This window comes from Euprymna scolopes, chromosome 22, assembly GCF_053919585.1.
Source record: "Euprymna scolopes isolate OS-2025 chromosome 22, ASM5391958v1, whole genome shotgun sequence".
In the NCBI taxonomy this organism is placed as follows: domain Eukaryota; kingdom Metazoa; phylum Mollusca; class Cephalopoda; order Sepiida; family Sepiolidae; genus Euprymna; species Euprymna scolopes.
This window is the reverse complement of record NC_136503.1, coordinates 38,419,810-38,445,221: the sequence shown is the minus strand read 5'-3', so window position 1 is coordinate 38,445,221 and position 25,412 is coordinate 38,419,810. Positions and strand designations below refer to the sequence as shown.

Genomic DNA, 25,412 nt, shown 5'->3' with positions numbered 1-25,412 from the left:
AAAGTAGGCTCTCTCTACCATGCTAGAAAACTACTGACACCTGAAAGTATCCTGTACCTCTATAAGGACACCATTCGCCCATGTATGGAGTATTGCTGTCACATTTGGGCTGGTGCATCTGCTGCTAGTCTCTCGCTCCTAGACAAGGTTCAAAAGAGAGTCGCCAATCTGATAGGCCCTGAACTGGCATCTAAGCTTCAGCCTCTGTCCCATCTACTAAACGTTGCATCCCTCTGCCTGTTCTACAAGTATTTTATTGGTGAATGCTCTGACGAACTGCAGGCACTTGTGCCCCCACGACGTAGACACCCTCGACAAACCCGACAGGCAGATAAATCCCACTCCCACACAGTAGAGATCCCTAGATGTAGAAGATCTTTCTACTCCAGTAGTTTCTTCCCCAGAACTGCTAGACTCTGGAATTCAATTCCAGGTCCCTGCTTCCCCAACTGTACTGACATGCAGAAGTTCAAGTTTAACGTGAACCGCCATCTTGCTGCCCAAATCCCAACATAGTGCACCAGTAGTTGCTGCCCCTGATAGTAGCCCCCTACACCACAGTGGCAATGTGCCCTGTTTGGGGTGAAAATGTAATAAAAAAAAAAAAATTGAAAAAAATTGAAAAAAAAAGAAAAAAAAAAGAATTTATTCAAACGGCCCTTTATCTCATTAAGTCAATATTTATTCCCCCTCGAAAAATATATGATAAAATGATTATCTATCTATATATCTATAAAAGTGAACGTGTCTGTCTGTCTGTCTGTCTGTCTGTCTGTCTGTTACATTTCCCTATGCAATAACTCTGTCAATTTTTAGTCTATAGACTCGAAATTTGAAATACCGGGTACTGAGATTTGGGAAAATCGATGTGACGGGTGTCAGCCAGAAATTTGGCTGTTAAGGGGTCAAATTTCAACGATTTGACCTTTAAGAACTCTACCAAACTCCTCCGACAATTTTGGGTCTAGACACTTGAAATTTTAGATATAGGTTCCTTGAACCTGGATCTAACTTAATAAAGTGATTTGAGCCCGAAACTATAAATTTTAAGGGGTCATAATAGGGGTCAAATTAAAAAATTTACTCTTTTTTTTTTTTTGCTCAGCATACACCTCCAAACACCCGGGCAACGCCGGGCTGAAATGCTAGTATCTATATAAATTCAAGTTTTACGACATCTTCTTTGTTTATTAAATTGTTAGGTGAAAGTACAGAATAATTACAAAACAACCGCCAGCCCGGTAACATTAGTGCATAAACACCAATAAAGTGATTTTTAATATCGTATTCAGCTAAATCCATAATAAGCGGCACTTGAATGAATGGTTTATTTTATCATGTGATTAAAATTTTAGCAGACGAAAAATTGAGAGACAAAATTTTGAGGGGTGAGCACTTTCGTACTGGTCCGCGAAAAGTTTCAACAAAAGCTTATCCATGTGGATAGAAAAGAGGCAACTGAACTTGCCTTTGGTAACATTTATTTGTTGCATTTTTTTTTCGTCTTCATTTTCATTGCTGGCTAAAAAAAATAGAAACGCAGAGAAGCCCAGACGAAGAGAAATAAATTATTTTAATGAAAATAATTTATTGACTAAATACAAAAATATTTGTAAAACTATTTTAATTGCTTTAAGTAAATTATTTTGATATAACTCGTTAATCAACAAAAAAAACCCCAAAAAAACGTTGAACAATAAAATTCAAGTCAGGAATTCAACTGAATTATAATTACAATCATTGAATGACATTTATTTAATTAGTTTTACTAAATAAAATATCTTTAGCGATTGCGTAGGATTTGATTTATATTTTTTAATGGAAAAAAAAAGAAAAGAAAAATGCGAATGCGTCGTCACGTTTCAGATAGAAATTTTTTATTCATTTTGGGCTTCCGTAGTTCGTGGCAGGTTAAGGATCGTGTGGGGGGCTGCTTGGCTGCCAGTGTATATAAACACCGATTTGACCGCAAATTCATCAGTTTGTGCTTTTGCTCTTACGCATTCAGCTTCTTTCAACAAATTTTATCTTTGTTCAACCTCAACTTCAACCATGCCGAAACCAAAGCTTGGATACTGGAAAATTCGTGGCGTAAGTTTTTTTTATTATTATTTTATCCTAGAATTCAACCATCTCTTTTTTAAATTTTTTTATTTAATAATGTGAGTTTATCTTTGAAGAATATTTTTATTCTTAGCAAGTAAGGAAAATAAGTTTGATGTACGTACTCGTTAAAAAACAAAGATGGGATATTAGAAAAATTAAGTAATTTTGAAGTAAATGACTAAACAAATCTGGGTACTTTATTTCCTCTTGGCCTTCGGGACAAGATCAAAGTGTATTATCTGTTTTTCAGATGCTGCACTTCAATTTCTTGTTCTGTCAGTGGAGAAATCCTTCACGACTGAGACAATTTTTATTTTTGTTTCTTTTCTCCACATTAAAAAACGACCCTGATGTCTAACTCTGTCCCGTGGGGAGGCATTGTAAATCGGAACAAATCTGGGTACTTGTTAAGGTAGTCGACAGATCGAATTCGTTTTTTTTTTTTTTTTTTTTTGTGTGGATTTAAGCATAAACAACTTATTTACTTATATCGAAAATAGTAATCTATCCAAAAATGGCGAAAAATCATCGAGTTGAAAATTATAGTTAAAAGTAATTTATGGAAAATCGGAAATGGCATTTTTCCCTCTTGAAGATTGCGACTACAGGGGACATGGGTTTTTTTTTTTTTTTTTTTTACGAGAGTACCCAGCGTGGTACACCCACCCCCCAGCCTTCCCATGTTTAGAATGGCTTTAGCAATAAACACCCAACATCTAAAGCCGGGCTTTTGTTTAACCGGATTGCGTTTTTACAGGCATATAGCCATGAAGAAAATAGAACATCTGCGTATGATTTCTAAGAAATTATCCCAAAAATATTTTGCGAGGAAGAAGGGGGTGATCTTAACCCACTTTTGGGGTAGGGTGATGACAAAATAAAAAGGTTTTACTCTTGCAGAATTTGACGCGGCCGCCACAACACTCCCCGCCCTCCACCGCCTACCACCAAATGTAAACAGATTTTTTATAAATATTAAACGGGTTTTCTGCTCGGTTAATGTCCGCGTTACTTACGGAAAAACGGTTAATTAAACTGTAAAAGTATTTGTTAAAAACTATACATCCTCCTCCAAAAAAAAAATGAACGAAAAACATAAACCGGCAGCCACCACCACCACAAAAAAGGTGGCCATAATGGGGGTGCATTTCTTCATATCCAGGAAACTACTTGTTTCCTGAGATTTTAAGCGTTAGTGGTAATTTTAAAGGATTTTCTGAGAGTAGGAAGAAAACACAAAAAAAACTGGTGGGCACAAAGTGGGTGCTCATTTTACGGTAAATTATTATAGAAAAGTGATCCAGGGGAGTTTAAAAAAGTAGGATTCCCCTACTTTTAAAACTCCAATTTCTTCCTATATTGGAAACTGCTCGTTTGCCGTAATTTTAAACGTTAGTTTCGTTTTCAGCGCCCCCGAAAACCTTTAAGAGTGGTAATTTTAAAGGAATTTTCGAGGATGGAGTGATTTTTCATACTTACCAAAACACTTTTCTGTACTTTCACCTAACAATTTACGGTTTTCATAAAAAGTATTCATCTTTTTATAAAAAAAAAAACTTTAAAAACGTTTACTGCAAACTTTATTGAACAAAAAAAATATACTTTCACTTAACAAATTACGGTTAAAAAACATTTTTCTTTTCTTGAAAAAAAAAACAACTTTCGTTGATAAAAAAAAAATTGCAAAAAAAAAAAAAAATTGTTATATATCTTATTTGTACTTTGCAGAATTTGACCCGGATCCCCAGGATTTTCCGTCATTCAAGAAAAGTTGCATTTTATATTGTTTGTTATATAAAATGAAACTTTCTTGAATGACGGAAAATCCTGAGGATCTGGGTCAAATTCTGCAAAAGTACAAATAAGATGTATAACAATTTATTTATCGCACGAAAGGTTTGCCTTAAAACCAAATGATAATAAAATACTTTTTCTTCACCCTTCCCTATATTATCCGATGCTGCCTTGACGTTATTTAATACTTTCATTAAGTCGGTCAGTTAGTACAAAACCGGTTTCAATTCTCCAATATGCTTTCTACCAGGATGACCCAACCCAACCAGTGCCAACCACTTAAACTCTTTCCTTCATAAGACTACTGGCAGTAGTAGTCACTACTGCTAAAGCAATAAAGCATACTGGTCCTTTGGGCTGGGGATAAGTTTTCATTTTTACAAATTTTTTTACATAGAGCCCGTTCTTTTTTTTTTTTCTTTCTTTTTTTCTGCCCCCCCCCCCGGCGTTCTCGTAACCCAGAGCTAGGGGGTTGATATTCCTCTACACTAAAACTGACCTTGTGTCTAATTCTGTTATCGTGCGGAATAGTTTAAAAATTGATAACTAAAAAACGCGTTTCTTATTTCGGAACCTTTAAATCTACCGAAAATTTTTGGTGCTTCTACACTTTATTGCCGAAATTGGAGACGCCATTTTATTTCACGCACTTGCTGTTCAAATCCAGGGGAGACAACATTATATCGCCGAACAATTGCTTCTGGAAAGGGAAAACAAATAAATAAAAACCCACTTCCCCGTTAAGAAAACAATCATTTAATTTGTTGACCTTTCAAAGTTTCTTTAATTAAAAATGTTTAAAATTATTTGTTCGACAAAACAAAACACAAACAAAAAATAAACAACCCGTCACGTACCCAAAACCATAAATTAATCAAATATTACTTTTTTAATAAAATAATTACGAAACAATTTTTAAAGCAATTAATGTGAAATCTGTCTTATCTGCCACTCTTTTCAAGATGGCGACGGCAGAGAAAACCCCTCTTTGCTTACTCATGAGCTTTGCTTTTCTTTTATAAAAAATATAAAACTACTTGATTATTGACGTTATTTTGGTTATTTTTCCACTTAAACTCCAGTCTTGTCGGTTAATCGGAATTTTAACGTATTGTTCTAAGGGAGATAACTATTTAATAAAAAGATTATTTTCAGTTACTTCATTTAATGAAACAAACTTGTATAACATAAACAAATGTAAAATGCGACGATATTGTAATTTTTCTTAAAAGATTAGAGTAATCGTATGGATTTTTTTCCAGCTATTTTAGTAAAATAGTTACCTCCCTTAGAATAATAGGTTAAAATTCCAAAATAACCGATTTTTGAAATGACGTTTTCGCTCCGCATCGGACGCATTTTTCTGCATCTTCTATATTTTTGTTAGATTGAATTTTAAATAAGAACCAGAAACTCGTTACAATTGTGTATGTGTTTTTGTTTTGTTTTTTGGGTTTTTTTTAAAGTTTATTTTAGCTTGCCGCTTGAACTGAGAAGTTGAATATGACTATTCCTTTTCCCCCTCCAAGCCATCGAATTGATGTTTACATTATTGAGGTCACAGTGACCCAAATTCAAAACTAGATCGTCTGTATTTCCCTCTACGACACATCTGCCGCGTCTGTTAAAAAACAAAAAAATGTATTTCCAGTGTTATTTTCCAAATATATGCATGGCGGTCACTAGATGAGCGAACGAATACGCCCCCGCCTCTTTTCGAAAATGTTTAATTTGCTATTTCGATCTTCTCTCCACGGTGGAAAGTGGGATTTGAAAAGCCGGCGCCCTACCAAAACAATGTTTTTGGTCTTTAGAGAGAAAAAAAATAAAAAGCTTGGACCGCGGCGCCTCCCTCGATCCCACTTGCTGCAGGGGCGCCACATGCGATTAGTAATAAACTAACCCCCTACTCAAAGCGTGAGGAGGCAAAGCCTGGGAGGGGGGCTCACGACACCACCGTCAACGGAACAATCTGTTTCAATAACTTAGACTAGTGGTTTGGGGGCCGAGGAAAAAGTTTTTGTTTTTGTTTTTTTTTGTTTTTTTTTGTTTTTTTTTTTCTTGTGTACATTACAAGAAAATGTTAAATTCAAATTCTATCTCTTGAAATAGTTTTAAAATATTTAACTACTTGTGCCACAGGGTCTAATAGGACTGTTCCATGCATTGGGACATGGGGAGAGTCAGGGGCAGAAAATGCAATTTCAGAACCGAAATGAAAATAAATGCGCGCGTTTTATTATTATTATTTTTTTTTTTTTTTTTAACATAAACTTATAACACTTTTTTTTTCTTCTTGAAACGAGACTTTAAGAAAATAAAACCTGAACAGTTTTTGTAACACATTTCTGAAATTAAAATAAATATAAGAAACTTATAACACAAAACTGAGTTTTAATTCCAGAAATGTTTTACAAAAACTTTATATTCATATTTTATTAAAAACTAGCAGGGCTACCCGGCGTTGCTCGGGACCGTATAAACAATGAAAAAACAAAAGCAGATATTGAACATATGTTTGATTCTTAGGGGAGAGGAATCTTTCATCTCTATGTATTATTTGTTTTATCTACCCTAGGACTGATATTGTTCATGTTTTATCCCTAGCATAGGTAATTTACAGCATGTATATGAAATTGTTTTACCTTAGGGAGAAGAGAACAGGTAATATACAACATAATGTGTCTATATTACATCCCTGGCAACGCCTAGAAACCAGCTAGAACATGTATTTCAGTCAATCTTTATTATATCCTGGGCTATGCCGGGAAACCAGCTAATCTCTTTTTAGTGACTTGACCACCAAAATACCTCCCTAAGTGTGTCCTTTCTTTTGAACTTATTAGATATAGGTATCTAGAAATGTGTGTGAAATTTTGTTGAATGCATTGTTCACTATGATTTTCTTATTGTTCTACACAATATCAACTGTAGCGAAATAACACAGTAAACTTAGTGTAGTGTTAGAATAAAGAGCAAAGGAAAAAATTAGAATCATATTTTGTAATTGCAAATCTAAATTTGCTAGCATGTACCAGTATTGGCCAGGTTGTGGAAATTTGGAACTTATAACATATGTAGTGGCCTTTTCCTAGATACCTATTGCTAAAAATTATACTTTCATTTTGTTAGAAAAATCTCTCTTCAGATGCCCTGCATCATTCAAAATAAAAACAAATATTTTTATAATTGTTTCAGTATATTGCTACACAATGTGAAAGTTTTTAACGTTTGTAAAAAAAATCATGAATGTGCTTATATTGCAAAAAAGAAAATATCAGTGCACAGTATTGAAAGTGTTTGAGATTCAAAAGTCTGTAACATTTCTACTAACTTCATAAGATGTCATGTGAGAAACTGAATTGAATATCAAGACATTATCTGAAGCGTTTTTATTTTGGTGTAACATATGTGTTTACAGTGAACCTTAACTTTTAATAAACAGATTGGTATGCAATGACATAGGCTAAGAATCTTTAAAATATATATAAATTGGAAAAATGTGTGAACAAATGAAAAAAAAATGATCCGCTCCACTTGATGACATCAAGCACAGTAATATTTTAGTGAAGAAAATATGAAATTGATGTTCAGTGATTAGTTTGGATGAATGAGAAAATGTAATTGTTTGATGCATAAAAATAACTCAGTTGCTGTATTTGATATTAAGCAGCAAAATATAGTGATTTGAATATTTGGGAAAACATCAAACCAGATTATGTAAAAAGAAAAAAAAAAGATGAAATTAGAAAATATATATTTTATGTTTATGAGTTCTGCCAATCAAAATTTTGTGGCAGAAATTGGGTGATTACCATGCAATTTTATTTTGGTAAAATTCTTAAATTATTAGAATGTTTATTATAATTTCTAATTAGTGACTTGTTATAATCAAAATCCGCCCTAAAGAGTGTCCTTTCTTTTATTAGGTATCAGAGTAGGTATCAAGATTTCTACTTCTATACAAATGTGATATTTCAGATCTGTACATAAAAAATTTGTTGAATATATAGGTTGAGAATTGTTCTGTGTCGCTCTCTCTCACACACACACGCATTCTCACTTTTATAGATATAATAGATAGATTACTCTAGATATATTTCCATATGTCTGAATACCCTATATACAAATTTTCAAATCTGTAGATAAAAAAATTTGTTGAGTATATAGGTTGAAAATTGTTCTCTCTCTCTCTCTATCACACACACATTCTCAATTTTAGAGATATAATAGATAGATTATGCTAGATATATTTCCATATGTCTGAATACCCTATATACAAATTTTCTAATCTGTAGATCAAATATTTGTTGAATATATAGGTTGAAAATTGTTCTTACTCTCTCTCTCTCTCTCTCTGGCTACCTCACACACACATTCTAACTTTTATAGATATAATAGATAGATTATGCTAGATATATTTCCATATGTGTGAATACCCTATATACAAATTTTCTAATTTGTAGATAAAAAATTTGTAGAGTGCATAGGTTGAGAATTGTTCTCTCTATCTCTCACACACACATTCTAACTTTTAAAGATATAATAGATTATGCTAGATATATTTCGATATTTCTGAATACCCTATATACAAAAATTTGTTGAATGTATAGGTTGAGAACTGTTCTCTCTCTCTCTCTCTCTCTCTCGCTCACACACACACACATTCTCACTTTTATAGATATAATAGAAAGATTATCCTAGATATATTTCTATTTGTATGAATACTCTATATACAAATTTTAAAATCTGTAGATAAAGAATTTGTTGAGTATATGGGTTGAGAATTGTTCTCTCTCTCTCTCTCTCTCTCTCTCTCTCTCTCTCTCTCTCTCTCACACACACACACACACACATTCTCACTTTTATAGATATAATAGATTATGCTAGATATATTTCCATATGTCTGAATACCCTATATACAAATTTTCAAATCTGTAGATAAAAAATTTGTTGAGTATATAGGTTGAGAATTGTTCTCTCTCTCTCTATCACACACATTCTCACTTTTATAGATATAATAGACAGATTATGCCAGATATATTGAAATATGTCTGAATGCCCAATATACAAATTTTGAAATCTGTAGATAAAAAATTTGTTGTATACATAGGTTGACAATTGTCCTCTCTCTCACACACACACACATTCTCACTTTTATACATATAATAGATAGATTATGCTAGATATATTTCTATATGTCTGAACACCCTATATACAAATGTTCAAATCTGTGGATAAAAAATTTGTTGAATGTATAGGTTGAGAATTTTTATCTCTCTCTTTTTCTCTCTCTCTCTCTCGCTATCTCACACACACGCATTCTCACTTTTATAGATAAAATAGATAGATTATGCTAGATATATTTCCATATGTCTGAATACCCTATATACAAAGTTTCAAATCTGTAGATAAAAAATTTGTTGAATATATAGGTTTAGAATTGTTCTCTCTCTCTCTCTCACACACACATTCTAACTTTTGTAGTTATATAAGATAGATTATGCTAGATATATTTCCATATGTCTGAATACCCTATATACAAATTTTCTAAACTGTAGGTAAAAAATTTGTTGAGTATGTAGGTTAAGAATTGTTCTCTCTCTCTCTCTCACACACACACACACACAAGTTCTCACTTTTATAGATATAATAGATAGATTATGCTAGATATATTTCTATATGTCTGCCTACCCTATATACAAATTTTCAAATCTGTGCCCAAAAATGTGTGGAATATATAGGTTGAGAATTGTTCTCTCTCTCTCTCTCTCTCTCTCACACATATTCTCACTTTTATAGGTTATATAGGTTGAGAATTTTTTGCTCTTTCCATCACTCACATTCACACTTTTATAGATATAATACATAGATTATGCCAGATATATTTACATATGTCTGAATACCCAATATACACATTTTCAAATCTGTAGATAAAAAATTAGTTGAATATATAGGTTGAGAATTGTTCTCTCTCTCTCTCTTTCTCTCTCTCTCACACACACATTCTCACTTTTATAGATATAATAGATAGATTATGCTAGATATATTTCCATACGTCTGAATACCCTATATCCAAATTTTCTAATATGTAGATAAAAAATTTGTTAAATATATAGGGTGAGAATTTTCCTTCCTCTCTTTCTCTCTCTCTCTTTCTCACACACACACAAGCTGAAAATTGTTCTCTCTCTCTCTCTGACTCTCTCTCTCTCTCTCACACACACACACATGGTCATTTTATAGATATAATAGATAGGTTATGCTAGATATATTTCTATATGTCTGAATACTCTATATACAAATTTTTAAATCTGTAGATAAAAAATTTGTTGAGTATATAGGTTGAGAATTGTTCTTTCTCTCTCTCTCACACACACATTCTCACTTTTATAGATATAATAGATTATGCTAGATATATTTCCAAATGTCTGAATACCCTATATACAAATTTTCAAATCTGTAAAGATAGAATTTGTTGAATATATAGGTTGAGAATTGTTCTCTCTCTCTCTCTTTCACACACATTCTCACTTTTATAGATATAATAGATAGATTATGCTAGATATATTTCCTTATGTCTGAATACCCTATATACAAATTATCAAATACCCTGTATACAAATTTTCAAATACCCTGTATACAAATTTTCAGATCTGTACATAAAAATTAGTTGAATATATAGGTTGAGAATTGTTCTCTCTCTCTCTCTTCTCTCTCTCTCTTTCACACACATTCTCACTTTTCTAGATATAATAGATAGATTATGCTAGATATATTTCCATATGTCTGAATACCCTATATACAAATTTTCTAATCGGTAGATAAAAAATATGTTGAATATATAGGGTGAGAATTGTACTTACTCTCTCTCTCTCTCTCTCTCTCTCTCTCTCTCTCTCACGCACACATTCTCACTTTTATGGATATAATAGATAGATTATGCTGGACATATTTCCATATGTCTGAATACCCTATATACAAATGGTCAAATCTGTAGATAACAAATTTATTGAATAGATAGGTTGAGAATTGTTCTCTCTCTCTCTCTCTCGCAACCTTACACACACAACCACACGCAAACATTCTGACTTTTATAGATATAATAGATCGATTATGCTAGATATATTTCCATATGTCTGAATACCCAATATACAAATTTTCAAATCTGTAGGTAAAAAATTTGTTGAATATATAGGTTGAGAATTGTTCTCTCTCTCTCACACACTCACATTCTCACTTTTATAGATATAATGTATAGATTATGCTAGATATATTTCTATATGTCTGAATACCCTATATACAAAGTTTAAAATCCGTAGATAAAAATACGTTGAGTATATAGGTTGAGAATTGTTCTCTCTCTCTCTCTTACGCACACACACACACACACACACACACATTTTCACTTTTATAGATATAATAGATAGATTATGCTAGATATATTTCCATATGTCTGAATACCCTATATACAAATTTTCAAATCTGTAGATAAAAAATGTATTGAATATATAGGTTGTGAATTGTTGTCTCTCTCTCTCTCTCTCTCTCTCTCTCTCTCTCTCTCTGGCTACCTCACACACACACACATTTTCACTTTTATAGATATAATAGATAGATTATGCTAGATATATTTCCATATGTCTGAATACCCTATATACAAACTTTCAAATCTGTAGATAAAAAATTTGTTGAGTATATAGGTTGAGAATTGTTCTCTCTCTCTCACACGAAACTGTGCGCTCGGCTTCTTCCCCCCCTTCCCACCCCAAATGCTTGGGAAACTGTGCACTGTTTTTGTTGGTTTTCAAGCTGCCTCTTCCCCCCCCCACACACACACAGTTTAACAGTAGTAGGAGGTCAAGAGAAAGAGGGTGAGAGAGAGAGAAGAGTAAGTTGGTGAGAGAGAGAGAAAAGAGAAAGAGGGTGTTGGTTTTATATTTTTATTATCGTCTAATATTTTGAAAGCTGAATTTCTAATAAAATGTGCATCTATAGGAGATAATGCCTGGGAATGTGTTCCCCCCCCCCACAGTTTAACAGTGGTGTGACGTCAAGAGAAAGAGGGTGAGAGAGAGGGAAGAGTAAGTGGGTGAGAGAGAGAAAGAGAGAGAAAAAAAAGAAAGACGGTGTTGGTTTTGTGAAAAAAGTTGTTATTTACAATTGTTCGCATTCTTGGCCTTTTGGTCAAGATCAAAGTGTAGTATCTGTTCTTCAGATGCTGCACTTCTATTTCTTGTTCTCTTTCGGTGGAGGAGAAATCCTCCACGACTGAGACAATTTTTATTTTTGTACCTTTTCTCCACGTTAAAAAACGACCCTGGTGTCTAACTCTGTCCCGTGGGGAGGCATAGTAAATAGGTACAATTGTTCGCCATTAGTGGATGTTGACGTCACGTCACGTGACATGACTAAGCGTTTTTTTTTTTTAGTATGAATAACATTTTTTGTTTTAATTATAAAGTCTACACTTAATTTTATAGAAAATGATGTATATATAATAGAAAAAAAAAATTACTGGTTTTGTTGGATTCAAGTGGATCCCCCCCCCTCCAGTTTAAGAGATAGCAGGTCACGTGGTAATATACAAAATGGCTAGCGTAAATATAAAGATCGGTTTTTTTATCGACGAATATTTTGAAAGCTGAATTTTTTTTTATTCCTGTACATTTTTTCCTGATATTTTTCGTTAAAACTCTTGTATAAATACTATTTTTAACCAGTTAAATACGTTGGAGACATTGTCATGGAGTTTAATAATCTCTAGAACAAAGCAGAAGAGAAATTACAAAAGTATCGGTAAAACAAAGTGTTTGTTTACATTTGTTCGCCATTACTGGATGTTGACGTCACGTGACATGACTAAGCGTTTTTGGATTATGTAATATTAACATTAAAATGACAGGTTTTTTGGGGGGCCCCCCTAGGAGAGAAATGATCAGTTCACCCCCTTTTAATGGTCCGTTTGGTGTGGAATTTCGATATTTGTCATGCGGGTGATCAAGGTTCAATATGATACATAATTTGTCAACTTTGGTTGTGTCTGTCAAAAGTTTGAGCTGACGTCACGTCACGTGACACGTATTGAATAACGTTAAAATGACAGGTTTTTTGGGGGGCCCCCCTAGGAGAAAAACGATCAGTTGACCCCTTTCTACTGGTCCGTTTGACGTGAAATTTCGATATTTGTCATCCGGGTGATCAAGGTGCAATATGATACCAAATTTGTCAACTCTGGTTCCGTCTTTCAAAAGTTTTAGCGTTACAAACAAACATACATACATACATACATACATACATACATACACACCGATTTTTGCCTTTTATATATATAGATGAAAAAATGTCTTGGGGGGGGCATTTTGTTATTTATTTTTTTTTTTTTTTTTTTTTTTTTATATAAACATTTCTCAAAGGCAAAAAATGCGTTTTCGATTCTGTCCTGAAATTACATTTGTCTGTCCGTGCTATGCAATGCAGCAGTACTCTCCCCATGTCTCAACTAAAAACCAAAAAAGTGAATCCGTTCTAGTAGTACACAGGTGCCCCCCCCCAAATCTAATATCCCAGTTAGTTGACAATCCAAAAAGAACAGATTTCTCTTATGCGAATTTTTCAAAAGTACATTTTTGTTCTTAATCTTTCAGTACAGTTTATTTATTCCCAACTTGATGCCATTTATCTAAAGCAGACATGTCAAACTCCAAGTCCCCTTACGGCAATAGCAGTTGATTTGGTGCTCGGAAAACTCGTACCTGGAAACCCCCCCCTTTTTACTAGGTATGAAAACTGGTCCCTTATTGAATAAATATCGATTGAAAACACATTTTATTACCATTCTTGAAGGAGATATTGTTTTTAAGAGCCTATGCAGTATGCACCCCCATAATATTTTTAAAAATGATTTTTAACTCTTGCTTAAAAAAAAATAAACTTGATCACGGAGTTAAGATACGAAAAACGAAACCAAATATTTATTAAAAATACTCTAGTTTTAACACTTTGTCATTACGAAACAAAAAATAAAGAAAACACGTATTATCAAAGAAAGCAATTATTTTTAGAAGAATTAATTCAGTTTAAATAATTCTTATTACAAAACCAAAAAGAAAACACGGTCTTATGTCATTTTGGTACCGCGCTGAAATAATAACGTTATTTCGAAAGCCATTCTTGACATGGGGAGGGTATCGTTTAACTCATTTCGGGGGCACTTGTGCTTGTGCAGTACTGCAGTACTTAAAAAATATACAAATTTTCTTTTGGAGGTGAGGGAGGCTCGTTTTAAAACTATATCTACCTCAGTATTTTTAATTTTCGGACATTTTTTTTGTTAAAAATTATTTACTATGTAATGTCGAGTCTGACATTACTTGTTATTTCTTTTTAATTAAATAAACTCTTTAAAATAAGTTTAAACACCAAAAACTTACAAAGCTAGGTAGAAAACGAAAATTTAGAAAAATCAATTTAATTTTTTTAAAACGATAAACATGTAAAAAAAATTTTTTTAATTATGGGATGTGCATTCCTAAAAATATGCAAGTTTATTTTCTTTTGGAGGGGGGGGGCTCGTTTGAAAACTATATCTACCTTAATATTTTTGAGCAATGAATGATCTGATCCTCCTAAGAGGATCACGTCTTATGTCCGTCATCTTTTGTTCATAAGTAACACTCGACATTTTTTTTTAACTAAACTCTTTAAAATAAGTTGAAAGACCAAAAACTTTCAAAGCTAGGTAGAAAACTAAAACTTAGAAAAATTAATTTTTTTTAAAACAACAGTAAACAATTAAAAATATTAAAAAAAAAAAAAAAAAAAAAAAATTATGGGATGTGTAAAGACAATATTTTCTTCACTAACGGCCATGAAATGTGTTTTCAATCGATATTTATTCAATAAGGGGCCAGTTTTCCTACCTAGCAAAAGGGGACTAGTTTTCCTAAAGTCGTTGATTTGTATTGCCATGAGTGTCGCAAATGTTGAACGCGACCAGAAAGAGAAATTATTTTTTGACCGGCGATTTTTAAAGCTTATTACTACCTGTAAAAATGCATTGTGAGCATTTATATATCTTTTTAAAATAAAACCAGTAAATATGGAAGTTTGGGTTTGTATTACTGTACACATAGATTCGAAAAAGTTGACAAAAAACAAATATATAACAAATAAATGTTATCAAAGGCAAGATGAGTTACTTTTCTACCAAACTGGATATATTTTTGTGTTTTTATTCAATGTAACATGTTTATTCAGCTCGAAAAACATGCAGTGTTTACCGATGTATTGGAAAATTCAAAATGGCGCCCGACTGTCTCTTTAACACGGTAAGTTTGGCAAAAGAAGTTATAAATAATAAACTAGACAAAATACTATTAAAAAACAACCGAATATATGTCAACTTATGTCACGCTAATATACATTGAGCGAATTTCTAACAGTATTTTGTCTAGTTTATTATTTATAATACCTTTTTCCAAACTTACCCTCTCCGAGAGAGAGTCGGTCGCCATTTTGAATTTTCCAATACATCGGTAAACACTGTCAGCTTTTCGAGCTGATTAACATGTTACATTAAATAAAAACACGAAAAATATGTCCACTTTGGTAGAAAAATAACTTATCTTATCTTTGATAACATTTATTTGTTAGATATTTGTTTTTTGACAACTTTTTCGAATCTGTGTACAGTAATACAAACCCGAAAGTTTTTGATAAAAGTTTAAAAGACCTTTTTTTTTGCCCGACGGTTAAAACAAATTGAAATAAATTAGCTTTATCACTAAATTCAAGTCAAGTTGAAATCTAAATAAATCTTTAAAATACTTATGTGACAAATGAATGACCAACCGAATTTTTAAAGGGAGATAATTCTAAAGTTTATAATTTTAACTTGCATTCTAAATAAAGAAAGGGAACACAATACGATAAATATCATTTTAAAAAACGTAAAAACTACACATTAGAATAAAGAAACTTTAGTTAATTCTAGTAATTAGACGCACTCGTACAAAAAACATTAAAGCTAAATTATTATTTAGCTGAAATGCTTTTTTCTTTTTTTTAAGTCTTAACTAAAAATGATCTTCCACTTTTACGTCAAAATGTACCAAAACCCATGCCAATTTGGGAGAAATGAAAATCATTTGTGCGGGCCGCTAGTATGTCTGATGGGCCGCATGCGGCCTGCAGGCCGTATGTTTGACATGACTGATCTAAAGGATCAAAATTGTTTATTATAGTATGGCATGATGTTAGGAATAATTTAAAATTTGCGAACACTGATCTTGGCTAAATAGTGCCGGTTGTCTTATGATTTTTATTTATTTATTTTTTTTTTTTTTAAACAACTTATGTTCTCTCCCCCCCTCCCAACAAGGCATGTCACCACTTGGACATAAAGGGCTTCTTTTTGTGACAATGCCTAGGAAAGATTAACAAAATGTTGGTTTACATTACATTTAAACTTCTGCACATCAGTACAATTAGGTAGCAGGAAAGGAATTCAAAGGTCTGTTTAAAGTAAACTACTTGAGTAGAAAGCTTTCTGTATTTAGGGAGCTCGACAGTGAAGGGGGTGTGATTTTGTTGCTAAACGAGTTTATTGGGGATATGTACATTAAGGGGGTTGCACAAGTGCAACAAGTTTATCAGAGCACATTCCATTAAAATACTTGTAAAACAGGCACAGATGCAACATTGCAGTGATGGGACAGGGGTTGGAGTTTAGCTGATAACGTGGGATATATTAGATTGAAGACTTTTTAATCCTATTCAAGAGGGAGAGATTAGTGGTAGATGCACCAACCCAGATGTGATGGCAATACTCCATGCAATGTAACCTTGTAAGACTTTACTCCAACAAATAGACCCTACGACTAATTTGAGTTTACAATGGTATTTCTCTGAAACTTAACATCTGGTATTAGCTCCGATTACCCAATCTATGACCTTACAGGTCATTGGCCAGACCAGTGCACTATAAGCCAGCAAATTGATAATGAATTACAAAACTATATGCATTTTATGTTTAAAGATTAAAAATTTTAACTCCATTAAAATTACAAAGTACAAATGAAGAAATCTTTGCAGATTAAATGGTTTATGATTAAATTCAATATTTACTATTGATTAAAATTATGGAAATATTCCAATGTGGAAAATGAAAAAAATATATAAATTCAACATTTCATCTTTATTTCCAAAAATCATACTTATATTTTATTTTGATCATCCTAGAAATTGCAACGTCTTGTCAGACGAGTGCCACTCCCTCAGATACTTAAAAGTCCATGAGGCCAAAAATTACTTCCATCGTCACAGGGCCGTTTTAATAGACAAATGCCTGAGAAAGTATCTATACAAAGATGTTAGTCTTTGCTTTGTATGACAGCTAAGTCTCTCTCTCGGTTCAAAATGTTGAGATCCAGCAACAAGCAAGAGCAAGATAGCCAGCAACAAGTTAAACTGCAGACCAGCTTAATGGTCTCCCGCTTTATGGTTTTTTAAATCAGATTTGCTTCTCCTAGAAAGGTTGCCTTTGCCACGGCTTATGGGAGCCCTCTCCACCTCAACACACACACATACACACACATGCACAGTGCTAGTTGGCCGTTGACCCCGAAAAAGTGTTCATTCGCCCTTTGGAAGGTCTTGTTTTTAATCCTTCATGGAGACTAGCCACCCTCCTCACCAAACAAGTCTGGTGGGGGAACAAGTTTAGTCGCCGGTGATCCGACCATGAGGCAGGTAGTACTGGGTTACATGGTACCAGTAGCATATGACATGACTTATATATATATATATATATATAATTATTTTTCATATTTACTATCATATAAAAAATTTTCACTATTCTTTTCACAAATAGATACTAGATTCTGAATGTAGATGTCTTTTTCTAATCTCCAGTAATATGTAATATTATACAGTCCCCGTCCACATAGAAATTTTGTTTTAATTGATGGTGTCATCTTATGAAGTCCTTTGTCTTCATAGGATCACTTTCCAATTTCTTCAACCTGTCTTAGTGAATGGGTTTACAGGAGCCGATGCTGGTGATCCCTCTTAAAACTAAAACACTAAATAAGTCAACCATCATAAGGTGGGGGGTCATCTGTGTCATGGATAGGAAATCAGTCTGTTGGATATACTTGGTCCTTAGGTGCATCTTGGCTGGAATGTTTAGATGTGTCTGTCCGTCTGCCTTTTCAGCTTTCATTCTTGAGATATTGAGGTGTCTGATTAGACAGGAGGATGGTGCTTTGAGAAGCAGGTCAAATCTGGAGATTTCAGGAGTAAAGAAAATCTGAATCGCATAAGTTTACTTCTTTTATGATAAATACATTATTTAGAAACGCAATTATTTTGTATGCATTTAGTCACATCTCTTCTGTTATTCCAATAACTAAGGCTATAGGAGTCTTGGAAAACTTATCTCTATCGGAGAGGGGGAACTATAATTAACAGTATATTAACCATAGTCACAAGAGCAAATAAAAAATCTTTAAGTTTTTATTTAGATTATTATGTATGGTCTGTTTTACTGAATGATATCAAATGTGCACAGGGACAAACAAGTTTTTTTAGTATATTGATAATGTAGAAAAAATTGAACTTAAGGCAATATACATGTCTGGCCTGTCAGTTAGCATGCATATAATAAATACCAAGACACTTGTTAAAAAGCATGCTTGATCAAATTGCCCTAATTGCATGATTACACCCCCACCCTCTAGGTGTATCCATGTTCGATCACTTTGTAGAAATGAGAAACTGTTTTTTATAAATAAATAGTGTTCCGTATTGAACATTTTTCCCCCCTTTATTTATTTTTTTTTAGTTGGCCCAACCAATCAGAATGATATTGAAATATGTTGGTCAAGACTTTGAAGATATCCAGTATGAACAAGGAGATGGTAAGTAATTAATGTTAAATTAAGCCCTCCTCCTTGCCTCTCCCCTATTTTCTTCTTTTAAATAACATCAGCTGTATAATTTAACTTGCTTAAAATCATTCCTACACCCCTTCCTCTTTTTAACAGTGAAGACATTTTTATTCCAATAACGTTTATTTCAATTTCTTATAAACCTAAATTGTCTTATTTTAAAGTTGATTTAATTTATGCAAAATGAAAAGATTTAAATCACGAATACTCTAAAAAAAAAACTATGAAATTACCTGCCGTCTTATATCGAATATTCTCTTATAAGTTCTATTTGATTATTTCTGATGGCTAACAAAACTAACTTTATAAAACTTTCAGAACTGATGATTTATTGTCTTAAAAAAATTGTGTTTATGCAGGTAGGCACTGATAAAAATCGTATTCCAAATAAACTTGTGTATCGGGTAAAAATTAGTATCCTCACCAAACTTTCTGAAAAATTATTCAGTATTCAAGTTTAATTAAAAGTAAAAATCAATTGAACTAAAATTCAAACTGCTCTAAATGTAATGTGAAGCCAGGTACGGTTAACGGAGTACTGTTGCCACATCTGGGAAGGAGCGGCTAGTAGCAGCTTATCTTGCCTTGACAGTTCAAAATAGACTTCATAGCTTAGTGAGGATGCCCTTTTCTCTTCCCTGCAACCTCTTCCCACAGAGACGTTGTGAGCATGTCTCTGCTTTATCGTTCTCATCTGCGCTTCCAATCTATGGTCCCCCACTCGATGAACTTACACAAAAAACATTCATCTGGCCAAAACCACTATCAATAATTTCTCACACTCTTAGTCTATGCTTAGACCTAAATGTAAGTTCCATGAACAAAACTTCTTTCTTAGAACTGCACGCCAGCTGACTACAATCTGATTGTCTTCAAATCCAACGTAAACAAGTTCTTGATGAACCGTCTCCCTAAGTAATCCAATTTACAAAATTCCTACTACTTATGTTTACTACGTTATAATCACATTGACTAATATACACCCATTAACCCTTATCCTTGAGTGGCTTCCGGGCTTTGATAAGTGGTGATTCCTGTGTTAAAACAAAAAAAATGATAAATAAGAACTACTAGGCATATGATGTTAAAGAAACAAACTTGTCAAGGGGAGACAACCTTTATATGAATTCATGCAGTAGATAAAAAGGGAGACAATCCTAGCTAATTGATAAAATTAAAATCGTCGCTAATGGCTGAAAGTATAGTATCTATTGTCTTTGGTTAGAGAGAAATCTTAGACTGAGGCAATTTTTCTTTTCTCAATCCAGAGTGCTATAAAATTTATAACTTCGTTGTAAACAGAATTAGATTTCATGGAATCTATTTGCATTACCTATTCATATTTTCAGCTCCTGACTACAGCCGTGAGAAGTGGTTCAGTGTAAAATCAACTTTGGGACTTGATTTTCCTAATGTAAGTATTAATTTCAAATGATGGAAAGTTTCTTTAATCTTAAAACTGAACTCTTTGAATCATCAAATCACTTTGATAATTTTTTTTTTTTTTTTTCTTACATTTCTAAGTTTGTCACATTAACTTTCCATTTGTATGAAAATCTTTGTCTTTGACTTTTTAAAAGGTTTTTGTTTTCATTTCAGCTTCCTTATTACATTGATGGTGACATTAAAATTACTCAAAGCAATGCTATTATACGATTCATTGCACGAAAACATCATCTTGGTAGGTTTGCCTTTTTTTTTTTTCTTCTCTGTTGCTGAAAAATCTGAATATAAAACAATTTTAAAATTGAAATATGGCAATTTAATTTCTCTTCTACCTGTTTCCAGTTTCTACCTCACTATTTTTAATCCATGTTCAGTTTAACAATGATCGCCATTTTTGCAACATCTGCTAAATTTCGTTTGGAAATCGATTGCTTATTTAAAATTAGTTGGTAGTCCAAACTTTTATAATTCTTGAAATTATAAAAAGGTTCAGTGTTGCTTCCACTGCCCTGGTTTAAAAAGTTAACTTCTTTGCCTTGTAAATAAATCGTACTTTCTTAATACTAATAGCTTTGCTGGCTTGCTTAGCCAAGTTCATTACTTAGAAAATTAGACAAACTTTTAAATATAAATTTCATAACTTTAACTGTGAAACCAATCCTTTCTTTTATTTGTAAAAATTAACTTTTTCTCTTTGAATATTGCTGTAAAGTGTTCATTTAGAAAGGATCTAATTTGTTGAAAATTAGGTTAGTCTCACCTGAAAATTAAAATGTTAAATCGGGAATTTAGTCACATTTGCATTGTTTGCCCTTTATTTTCCCAGATGGTAAGGATGAGAAAAGTAAAGCTCTTGTTGACATGATGGAGAATCAGGCAATGGACTTTCGTAATGGGTTTGTTCGCCTTTGCTACGGCCCAAACTTTGTGAGTATTACTTGTGCAGTTAATTTTTTTAACTACCAACCACTATTTACATTCTGTCTTACATTATAAAAGATTAAACTCCCTGAATTTTGTTAAACTGAAGAACATTCTAATATATGCAAGTATATGATTTTGAAGTGAGATTAAATTTTCAATAGGTTATAATTTTAACTTTGTTTCTAAGTAAATTGAAATCAATAGTATTCGTTATATGCAAAGAGAATACATCACTTTCTAAACATTCTCTTGTATCACTAGAATACCTGTCCCAGGACTAGTAAAACTAATTCTCAAACAGTATTGCACCACTTTTACTCTCCCCCTTACTAAGATAAAAATCAAGATGTGTCTAGTGTAGAATTTTAAATCCAATTTCATTATTTTGCTTCTAGAAAATGTCTTAAATTTAAGACCTTAAGTCTTAATCAGAAGCTGAAATTCTTTGAATCTTGCATCATTGGTAGCTAATGACTATGGATCAAATTTTGTTATTCTGATGTATTTGAATTTTTAAATAGAAGCTTGTGCCCATATGTCCCTTAAAAAGTTAAAATCCTCCATAGTATACATTGGAACCCTTTATACTTGCCATGTTCCAAAATCTTAAGTCAATTAGTTTAGAAGTGAATCCTGTATATGCAAATATATAAGTGTCTAATTTTATTTAAGAAAAATATGGTTTGTCTTGTAATTAAATTTTGTCTAGGAACTGCATTCGATTTAAAGAAAAATGTAACTTTGTATTACTACGCATTGAGCACAAATTTTTAACGTAATTTTGTGTAATTTAGTTTAAGCAAATTTAGCATAATATAAACAATGGATATAATCTAATATAAAGAATGGATCTGTGTATTTTAACTAAATTATGTTCTGTTTCCTTTAACAATGTAACTTTTTTTTTTTATTTTTTTTTTTTTTAAGGAAAGTAACAAAGCTGCTTATTTGAAAGACATTGTTCCTCTGTTGGAGAAATTTGATAACTACTTGGGTAACAAAGCTTGGTTTGCTGGTAATGAGGTAAGTTAAGTTTTGTGTGATTTAATGTACTGATAAAATGGACTTAAAACTTGTGTATGTATATATTTTATTTATTAAATATTTTATGTACACAAGAGTTACCCAGAAACGCGTGTTCATAGATATTACCCGTCATCAGCATGGCGATCCTTTTTAACAAGGATCGAACTCTTAACTCCTCAATTGGCAGGCTGATGTTTTTTCAGTCATGATACCTTGTCAGATTTTATGCACAATTTTTACTGCTTTTAAATGTAACATTGTTTATTCATTTGCTTTTTATGAGCGATTTTGTGGTATTTAATTATGCTCACCTTTTTATATAACTAGATTTGAACTTGACCATTAGGGACCCAATCAATGTGTCTAATCACTTATTTCTAAGTTTTTCTTGGCCAACTTTCTTCAATTTAGGATATTCATGCCTTTGCAACAGTTTATTCAGGATTATGAACTTTCCATATTAACAAACCAGTGTAATTTGTTTTTAGGATAACCTTCTGAGAAAGTGAAGTGCTTTTAGTAAATTGCAGATCCCTCTGATCATCGATCTATTATTGCGATGCAGACTGGACGATGGGCTAGCATTCATAGACTAGTTATAGTCAGCTAACATACTGCCTAACTTCCGATGTGGCTGCTGCTGCTGCTAGAAGTGGTGACAATGCAAATCAGTTCTTTCACTTATTGTTTATTTCTAGTAAGCGATTTATACGAATAAAATATAAGAAAAGGACATTGAAAAATATACAATAAAGATTAATAAAATTATAAAGATGAAAATAACAATCTTTATTTGCACTTTTAATAACAAAAAAAAAAATAAGTTTTTATTTGAAATTATTATAAAAAATTTGTTTTTAATTTTAAAAATAAGTTTTCTATTTAATTTATATGTTTATGAATATATAAAATTATTGAAATCAAAACAATTTCAAACCTCATGAAAAATTTTTTTTTTTAATTGTATACAAACTATTCCCAAAATGGTTTTAAGATTTTAATTCTTAAAAAAACACAATTCAACAATTCTTAAAAAAAAAAAACCCACAAAATTCAATAATTCTTGATTAAAATAAGACTGAAAAATGTCTCTGATTAAATAAAAAAAAAAAAAAAAAAAACGATTGTAAAGAGTACAGTGGAGACATAGATGTGAGGAAAAAATGCGAAGGAACTGATCTGCCTCATCGCTGATTCTGGTAACAGCCATGCCAGAAGTTAGGAAATACATTAGCCGACTATAACCCAGATTAATGTAAATTAGCTGGAAAAAGTTGCTAATTCCTTAAATGTATTAAACTCATTAAACCAATAGAAATACTGAGATAACTGACATTGGTGATTTGGTGATTTTAAATTATGCCAAATAAAAACGATTTTTTTTTACTCTAAATTTTTACTATACTTGCTAGGCCAGATCAAATTAGTGTCCAAATACCCCAACTCATTTTGTACGAATAATTTATTAGACATTAAAGTTCTTTGCTAAAAAATTTCTTGTATTATTTTGATCTTGATAGACATTAGTTGCATAGCTGCTGTAGGTATTGCCTTGGTCTAAATGCTGCAAAATTAAATCTTTTTTTTTATAAGGATTTTGAGAACTGTTAATTTATTTTAGTATTAATTTTTAGTATTCATTAGTTCATAAATCTGATATTTTTATGCACACTTTTTGAAAGGTTTTAAAACGGCAATTTAATAAGCATGTTGTAATCACTTTTCAATGTCAATTGTATAGAAGAGCACACTTGACTTAGCCATGCCTGTAATGGAGATGCTAATAAAAATGTAATAGGCAAACTTCATCGCATCTATTGTCAACAAAGTAAATTATCTAGGACAAGTTTGCTATTTGTTTAGATACAGTTTACAGATTTTTTAGAACGTCGTTTTCAAGCAAAAAAAACAATGACGTACTTAACTGTCATGTCAAATAGTAATAGATCTAAATATTGGAAAATCGAGTAGAAAGTTAAAAAGTAATTTTTATGGAAAATTGGGTAAAATCGCATCTTCTTAGACGTTATAAAGTAGACGGGAAGTCTAAACGCAGGGGACATAACTCCAAAAGTAATATTCTAGATTACTTGTGTCCTAGCTGCAATATTTATTGTCTAGTGATAAACTTTTTTTGCTAAAAAAAACAATAGCAGTTGTTCTACTAGATGAATTTTCATATCTATCGATATACTAGCCTGGGTGCCCGGTGTTGCCCGGGTGTCTGGAGGTGTGTTGAGCAAAAAAAAAAGTTGTAATAGGCAAGCAGGCTCGAACGTGAAAAAGAAAGTGGAAGTGTGTGTAAGGGTGTTGGTTGAGCAAAAAAAAAAAAGTGGTCATAGACAGGCAGGCTTGAACCCGTACCACGAAGGAAAATGTGGGAAAAAAAAAATGTAACGTGTTAGTCGGTGCGCCCATTGAAAAATTGGAAGTGACGTAGGCTTAAATTAAGGCTAGACAATCGAAAAGAGGCAATGACTTTTGCAAATATTGGCGAAAAAGTGACCCCCTCCCCCTCTCTGTAGAAGTGCACAGTTGAGGGTGAAGGAATTAATGTTTTGGTAATTTTTCGATATTTTGTCTTCAAAACATGCCAATCTCATGAAATCTGTCGCCTCTGTCAAATGTTTTTGGGAAATATACAAAGATGCATGCATTTAAACAGACAGGTGAGATTTATATTATAGACAGTTTGGACATGACAATTAACTATGTAATATTTTTTGCTTAAAATGTTTAAAAAATCAATTTGTTGACTATATCTTAACAAGTTCAAGTTTAAACTTTGCTTCCAGATTTACATGTTAAATATTGAATTTCTATAATGGAGTGTTTTCCATGACGAAAATTACGAGGTTAATTCAAATTTTATCTTTTTGCAGCTAACCTTTGTTGACTTCATTATGTATGAGCTGTTGGATCAACATCGTATTTTTGATGCCAAGCTCCTGAGTTCTCGTCCCAAACTGACTGCTTTCCTCAACAAATTTGAAGCTTTGCCACAAATCAAGGCTTACATGGCTTGTCCTAGCTTCATGAAACGACCGATCAACAACAAAAGTGCAAACTGGAAGTAAATAAAAGCGATATGAATTTATGAAATTAATGTTATATACATATATATATTTAAAAAAGATTCTGCAATAAAAAATTTTTAATCTTTAA

General features: G+C 32.4%; 1 protein-coding gene and 1 pseudogene across 1 annotated transcript; both read left to right on the top strand.

Moving 5' to 3' along the window:
• The first annotated feature begins 1,901 nt into the window (after positions 1 to 1,901).
• On the top strand, positions 1,902 to 25,412 carry LOC145243987 (glutathione S-transferase Mu 3-like). The gene is made up of 7 exons (XM_080107128.1): positions 1,902 to 2,091; positions 18,746 to 18,821; positions 20,201 to 20,265; positions 20,451 to 20,532; positions 21,124 to 21,224; positions 22,149 to 22,244; positions 25,130 to 25,412. The coding sequence occupies exons 1-7, from the start codon at positions 2,053 to 2,055 to the stop codon at positions 25,322 to 25,324; spliced, it is 654 nt and encodes a 217-aa protein (XP_079963254.1). The 5' UTR covers positions 1,902 to 2,052; the 3' UTR covers positions 25,325 to 25,412.
• On the top strand, positions 12,067 to 12,200 carry LOC145244135 (U2 spliceosomal RNA; annotated as a pseudogene).